This window comes from Chinchilla lanigera, unplaced genomic scaffold (assembly GCF_000276665.1).
Source record: "Chinchilla lanigera isolate Chin_1 unplaced genomic scaffold, ChiLan1.0 scaffold00112, whole genome shotgun sequence".
In the NCBI taxonomy this organism is placed as follows: domain Eukaryota; kingdom Metazoa; phylum Chordata; class Mammalia; order Rodentia; family Chinchillidae; genus Chinchilla; species Chinchilla lanigera.
The window spans coordinates 3382109-3389466 of NW_004955513.1; the positions used below are offsets into that span (position 1 = coordinate 3382109).

The window sequence follows — 7358 nt, forward strand, 5'->3', positions numbered from 1 at the left end:
TCCCTTCTTTGTACAGATGTGGAGGTCAGGGACTGGACCGAGGCTGCGTGGCTTTTGAGGGGCAGAGCGGGCTCACACCCAAAGCGGCTGCCTCGTGCTCTCGCTGCGTCGGGGCCCCGTGGGGTCAGCCGTGTCCCATGTGCCTGCGCGTGCTTCCTGCTTCTCCGGTGTGGGGTGGCTGGTAGGTGGGCCTGAGGCCCCGCAGGCAGAATCGAGGGGCGTCACACCTGCCCAGGGCTCTGAACTGGGGCCACTCCTCTCTGCAGACTCCAAAGGGCTCTCGAACCCCGCCGAGGTGGAGGCGCTGAGGGAGAAGGTGTACGCGTCGCTGGAGGCCTACTGCAAACACAAGTACCCGGAGCAGCCGGGCCGGTGAGCACCCCTGGGCGTGGACGGACCCCGCGGGCGTTGTGAGCCGTGCCCACCCTGTGGCTGCAGAGCTGCGTTCTGTGAGTGAGGCCAGAGGTGCCCAACTGTGAGCTGCGAGGCACGTACCCTGTGAAGTGCACCCAGCAGCGGCCTGCTGGTGCCCGCGCATAGTGGGTACTTTACAGACGTGGACAGTAAATGGCCAGAGGCAGAGCCCCAGAGACCCGGCATCCTCTCTCCCCCGTCCGTAGTGCTGAGGAGAGGCTGGTGGCCCGGGATTCCGTGTGCTGTCCGGGTTCTGCCCCTTCTCTCTGAGGGGCGCTTCCTGCCTCCCGACCTGAGGCCAGGTGTGCAGGGCTGGGCAGGTGGGGCACCCTGCCCGCTCTGCCGACTGGCACACACACGGTTAACCGCGTCCGCTGGCCTCATCTGGTTTAGGTTAGAGTGAGCTTCCCAGAGGATGAGGCAGGAGGGGTGGCAGCGGCTTGTTTGTCCTGGCTTCCTGCCGCAGCCCATCTCGCCAGCTCAGCAGAAAACGGCTTTTTCTCTGGCCCGGGTCCAGCCTCCAGGCTACGTTCCTGCTTTTAAAACTGCGTCGGGAGGCAGCCGGCCACAGGGCTTCCTCCCTGGGAAGGGAGGGGCACTGGGAATGCCCCTTGGGGTCCTGTGGGGAGACCTGGGTACAGGGGGAGGCCGGGACAGATGCGGGTGTCCCAGGATGCTGGCCGGTCTCTGCGCTGCACTGCCCTCTCTCTGGTCTGCCGTGGGTGCCCTGGGTTCCCCCCAGCTCCCCAGGATGCCTCCTCGGCTCCTGGGGGCCCCCTTTTGCGTCCTCCTGGCCTAGCCTCCTAGGGAGGCCCTCATCTCTCAGGGGCGGCAGCTGCAGCAGAGGCGTCTGGTCCTCAGACCCCTCTCACTGTGCTTTCCCCTGCTTACAGCTGTCCTGTGGCTCCCCGTTGCCCGCATTTGTGACTCCCCGCAGGTCCTGCTGGGCCCGGAGGCCACCGGGCACTGCGGGAGAGGGTGCGTGCCCGCCCCCCTGCCGACCTCCCTGCTCTCCACTCGCGCAGGTTCGCCAAGCTGCTGCTCCGGCTGCCGGCCCTGCGCTCCATCGGGCTCAAGTGCCTGGAGCACCTCTTCTTCTTCAAACTCATCGGGGACACGCCCATCGACACCTTCCTCATGGAGATGCTGGAGGCTCCGCACCAGATGACCTAGGCGAGCGGAGTGGCCGCCTGCCCACCTGCGCCCCGTCCCTGCCCTTCCCCGCCTGGCCTGTGTGGACCTTTGGGCGCCGTGTGTCACTGTGGTCCCGAGGGATGTTGCCATCCCTGTCATCTTTGTTGCTGCTCGTCTGTGGCCTGGGACCAGGGCTTTCGGGGCAGCGGAAGCAGCTGAGACCCAGCCGGGGCCCTCCCCACCGGGTCTTGCAGGCACCCGGGGGGGGGTGCAGGCCCTGGGGAGGGGGCTTGTTTGTTGCTGTTTATACTTGCTGGTCTTCAAACCTCCCTCTTCTGCCCCTGATTGGAGGGACCTGTCCTTGACAGCCGTGAGGGCTCACCCCGAGACAGAGACAAGGGCAGGTGGGTGCCAGCCAGGATCTTACTGCAGGAGGCCTCACTGCCCACCCGCTGGAGCCCAGAGGGGACCTCCGGGGCCACGGGGCTCCCTTTGCATGGAGTGGAGGGTGAGCAGCTCTGCTTTCCAAAGAAAACTGGTGAGCTCGCCCCAGCCACTGAGAACACAAGCCAACCTCTCCACAGTGTTTTGGGGCCACCACAACCCCGCAGAGACTGCGGGTGCCGTTGCCCCCCCTTGGTGTCCTCTTGTGTCGTCCTGGTTGTGTCTTCTCCCTGCCATGCGCGCCTGCTCAGCCTGGGGTGCTCCAAGGTCACCATGCACCATGCGGGGTACCCCTGCCTGGGTTTTGCTGACTCCCGTGCTGGAGTCACTGTCCCGGGGAGGGGAGAGATGCCGGTTGGGTTCCCCCAGGGACACAGGAGGTGTTGGGAGCCAGAGGGGCTTCTGGGAGAATGAGCCGTGTGGGTAGGGGCAGGGGCAGGGGCAGGGGCATCTTCCTTCTCTGCCCTCCACGTCTGTTTGGAGGACTCTGCTGGCCTCGTGGGCCCCAGTGCAGTGCAGTTTGTGGGTGACATCTGCCCAGGGTCCTAGCTGGGGCTCCAGCTCCCACAGCTCTTGGAAACCCTGCCCAGCCAGCCGAGCCCACTGCAGGCCGGAGCCCCAGGGTTAAGCATAGCAGGCGCCCGAGCGGGCAGCTGGGTGGGCGGGGAACTCAGGGGCAGGGAGGGGCTTTGTCCCTCCACGAGCAGCCCTGGGCCGGGGCCTGGGGTGCCCCTGTTGGCAGCGGGGGTCCTGTGGGAGCTGGGTAGGAGGCGGCAGGCAGGAGGAGGCAGCCTCCAGGCTGTTGGAGGGACAGATGTGTCCAGTCGGCACGATGGCACCAGGCAGAGCTTCGCAGGCACTCGGTCCCGCCCCACAGTCAGCTCGGTGCCGTCTGCAGCCCGGTGTGCCCCATCATCACGTCACCCGTGCCCCCCGCCATATGCAGTGTCCCTGGGCGCCTGCGCACCCCTTGGGAATGCCACGGCTCCAGCAGAGAAGACCTAGGGACAGAAGTCTTCTCAGTGACGTGTGCCCTCCCTCCCTGGGCCTGGCTGGCTGCCAGCCCCGAAGCCAGAACCCCGAGCCCTCTGGTGCAGCCTTACCTGCCACCCACTTCCTGCTGCTCTTCCTGCGGCTTCCTGTCCCCTTCTTGTTAGTTCCGTCACGGCCACTGTGTGTCCACTGCCGCTCGCCTGCGGGGTGGGCCGTGGGGAGGTGGGGCAGCTCTTCAACCAGGCCTTCAGCCATGCTACCAATCTGGCGCAGATAAGGTGATTTTTTTGTAATTATAATTATTATTATATTTTAGTGGGACAGTCTTTAATTTTCTAAAGATAGCACTGACATCAGCTCCTCGGCCATCCCGTGTCCGTCCCTGCCTCGGCCGGGCCTGTGACCACCCTGCTGCCGTGTCGCCTTCCTGCGTGGACATTCACACTGGCTCCCGTGGCCTGCTTGGCACCTGGCACCCAGACGGGCCCTCATCACGCTGGAAGCACACAGTCTCCGGGAGACTAGCCCCAGGCGTGCAGCTTCCCCAGCCCTTAGCGGTCTCCAGGGATCCCAGGCTGGCGCCTGGTGAGAGGGTGGCAGAGGACACCCAGGCGGGCCGGCCGGGGATCATTGGCTGATGTCGTCCCCACCACGGAACTGGGGCGCGTGGCCTGGTCCCTGTACATGCGGGTGTGCGGTGTAAACATGTATGTGCTGTACAGAGGCGCTGTGTGCGAGGAGCCGTGTCGCAGTTACCAATGTTTCGTGTTTATTTTTAATCAAGACTTTTCCCCATTTCCCTGTAAATTTGCTTCCTGTAAGCAAGCACCTGAGGACCCCTCCTTTGGTGAAATCTGGGTTCGAATGCGTATCTCGAGGCAGGAGATGCATCTATTTTAAGATGCCGGGGAGCGGCAGCTTTGGCAGTCCCAACCCCTAGCAATGCCTTAGCCGGGAAGCTCGCTAATGCTTTAGGGATGTCACATCCGCAAGGAGAGAGAGATAAGAAAATGTCTAAAGCATCGGGAAAGGTAAAAAAAAATCTATTTTTGTACAAATGTAATTTTATCCCTCACATATACTGGATGATGTGGCGGGGTGGGGCTTGTTTTGTTTCTGCTTCTAGAGGTGCGGGTGGGATGCGGGGCGGGGGGAGGCTCTGGCGGACCCCTGCCTGTGGCGCTTCTCCTGGGCAGGGGTGGAGGTGGCGAGGGCCCAGGGCGCTCTTGGCCCCTCCCCTGTGCTTGGAGCTGCGCTGACCTCCCTGCCGGCCAACCTCCGAGACTGTTTGACTGTGAAATTCCTTCCCTCCGAAATTGTTCTCTGCAACATCAAGGCGCGGACGCCGTGGGCAGACCGGCAAAGGTGCTGGGCTTGTGGAAGAGACACAGAGAAAAGCTCGAGAGGGGAAACAGAATGAGCGTTTCAAATACATCTCCGTTCCATTCTCATTTGTTCTGCGTGGAGTGTCCTGTTTGGATCCGGGCGTCCCAGAAGCACAGGGTGGGGAGCCGGTGTCCCCCGGGCCGTGGGGCCTGCAGTTGGCCCTGTCCTGCCCGTGCCTGCCTCTGCCTGGCTGCCTTCCTGCTGCGCAGTCTCCCTCCCCGTCGGTCCCTCTGCAACGCCCCCCAGGGCCTGGCTGGTCGGGGGTCCTGAGATGCCTCCCTCCTGCTCCTGCGTGCGGGCACCAGGCATGTGGCCACTCACAGAGCCCACGTGTTGCCTGTGCCCAGCCCCTGTGTCCATGCTGCCCGAGCGGGCCGGAGCTTCACCCAGAGGACCACAAAACTAATGATGTCATCTGACTGCCCGATTAATAACAGGTTAATGACGCCCATCCGTGCCATCCCCCATGATAAGTGCCCTTTGTCTCCACGCTGTCTGGAAGCTGGGCTGCCCCAAGCCCCGAGTTGGTGACAGTGCTCCTGCAGCTCTTCTTGCTGGGCTTCCTCGTGGGGAGGCATGGGGCACCTGCAGCTGGGAGTGGGGCCTCGAAGGCCTGGGTCCTGCCCTGTGGTGCTGGACACGTGGCACTGGAGCGAAGCCCAGAGCCAGGGCAGCCCTCTGGTGAGGCTGCACTGGCAGAGGCTCCCCAAGGCCGTTGCCCCCACGCACATACACACGTCTTCGTGCACGTAGACTGCACACATGACCTGTACAGACACTTGTACAGGCGCATACAGCTGCACTTGGATGCATATTTGTGCACATGCAGACACGTGCACATTTGCAGACACATGCACCTGCACTCGTGCACATGTGCAGTTGTGCAGACACTGCACGTGCACACATCTGCACACTCATGTACACCCATGCACAGATGCACTTCACTCAGCCTCCGAGAACATGCTGTCCGGGGTGGGGGAGGGAAGATCGAAGATCAGGCCCAGCCAGCCGCCCAAGGGGAGGCAGGGCCGCGTGCTCACATTCTCCCCTAGGGGTGCTTGAGGGTGACCGACCTGCCCTGGGCACCTGCCTGGCTGACAGCTGGTGCCGGAGATCCTGTGGGACAGGCATGACTGCCTGAAGCACTACAGATCCAAGCCCATGACTGAGGGGCTTGGTGAGCCCTCTAGCCGCAGGGGGTCAGGGCTGCTGCATCACATCCCCAGGGACAGCGTGTAGGGCCAAGGCCAGCCCTCTGGGGAGCAGGTGGGCCCAGGATGAGGTTGTCAATGTCACCAAGCTGCCTCTCCGCTGGTGCCGTTTGACCTGACTCACTCTGGTCCCCAATTATAAAATCTTGCCCACCCCAGCTCTGTGGGGCTCTTCCTCGGTCTGGAGGGAGGGTCAGCCCCAGAAGCACATGGCTGTCTTCCTGCACCCCAAGTGCCCGCAGGACTGCATGGCTGCTGGCTGGAACCAGACCTCCATGTCCCTTGTGACCAGGGCACAGCCTCTACGATGTCCATCCCCTGAATGGGTGGAGGTCCCTGCAGGTGGTATCAGGTGAGAGAGCACAGGGGTGAAATGTGACAATGGTGGGTGTGGGACAGAGGCCACTGGGGAGATGGGGGAAGGGAGGCTCCCCCCCCTTCTGCTCTGGTGGCCCTAGGTGCAGGTTTGTAGGAACCCCACAGGGCAGCACCAGGCAGGGCTGCGCGGCAGGTGGCTTCAGGTGGTGCAGGGCCCTGGCCGGAGGGCCCCTAGGGAAGCGTGGGGGATGGCGACTGCCAGGGGCGTGAGCGCCGCCCAGTCCCAGCCCAGCACAATCCCAGACTGCCCGCGCAGGCCTGGCAAGCCAGCCTTGCCTCCGTGTGCTGCCTCTGGTTGCCTTGGCAACACCGGCTCAGGGCAGTCCCTCCGGACCAGAGATGCTGGGCTTGATAAGTTTATCACCAGCAGAATCAGGCGGTGACAGGCGGAGCAGGCTTGGGGTTTGTAACCTGAGACGCCGGCGTGGGGGCGGGGGCTCAGGCCTCCAGTGGGGAGTGGGACCATTCTTGGACACCCACTGTGTTCCCCACCCCCTGCTGGGACCTGAAGCTGGGGGACAGGAGACGGTCGTCCCTTCCATCCGCAGGCAGGCCATGTGACTGCAGGGAGGTGTGGGAAATGTTGGCGACCTGGTGAGAAGGGGCGGTGAGCCTCCTCCAGTACACCAGGGCGCGCTGGTCCCCAGGAAGGACGGGGTGCTCCGTAGATGCCTCGGGTGTGGGGCCGCACTGCCCCCTGCTGGAAGCACTGGGGCAAGCCCGGTTCCTTCCAGTGCTAGGCCTCCGGCACAGCAAACGCCTGGGGCTCTGGAGGATCCAGTGGCCGCTGCAGCCCAGCAGGTCAGGGCTGGTCAGGAGCTGGGTGTTTTACCAAGACCCCGGGGAGCAGGCTGTGTGCAGAGCCAGGTGTGCAGCCCCACTGCGTGCCCACCCTGCCAACAGGCGGAAGGCAGGGAGGCCCTGCCCTGTGTCCCTTGTGGCGAAGGTCCTGGCCATCTGGAAAGTGTCCTTCAGTTGCCCCTGGCTCGGCTCCTTGGTGTGAAGAGGCAGTGATGCAGGCGCCGGGAGCAAGGGGAGGCGGTGGGCTCGGGGCTTTGCTTGCCCCTGGGGAGAGGTCCCGGGGGAGAAGTCTAGGGCTGTGGGCCCAGGTTCCAGGGCAGGAGGGTGTCAGGGCTCAGGACTGCTGGGAAGGGGACCGGGAATATATGGCACTGCAGCGGCCTTGAAGGTGAGCAGCGGAGCCCTTGCAATCTAAGGACCCGTCAGAGCTGCCGTGGGGTGAAGGAGGGAAGTGGGAAACGTGGAGAAGACGCTCAGTCCACCCAGCTACCCATGCACCCACCCAGCCACCCACTCACCCACTCATCCATATACCTACCCACCCATTCGCCTGTCCACCCCATCACCCCCGCTCTGCCCACCCACCCATCCATCATC

At 63.7% G+C, this 7358-nt stretch overlaps 1 protein-coding gene across 2 annotated transcripts in view; it reads left to right on the top strand.

Annotated features, from left to right (window-relative positions):
- Rxra (retinoid X receptor, alpha) overlaps window positions 1–4436 on the top strand; it is a 73001-nt gene extending 68565 nt beyond the window's left edge. For both annotated transcript variants that reach the window (XM_005408467.2, XM_013506714.1), the window contains exons 9-10: window positions 267–372; window positions 1440–4436. In XM_005408467.2, coding sequence (XP_005408524.1) covers window positions 267–372; window positions 1440–1587 — 254 coding nt within the window. In that variant the 3' untranslated portion in view covers window positions 1588–4436. The remainder of the gene's footprint in view (window positions 1–266; window positions 373–1439) is intronic.
- Window positions 4437–7358: the final 2922 nt, after the last annotated feature.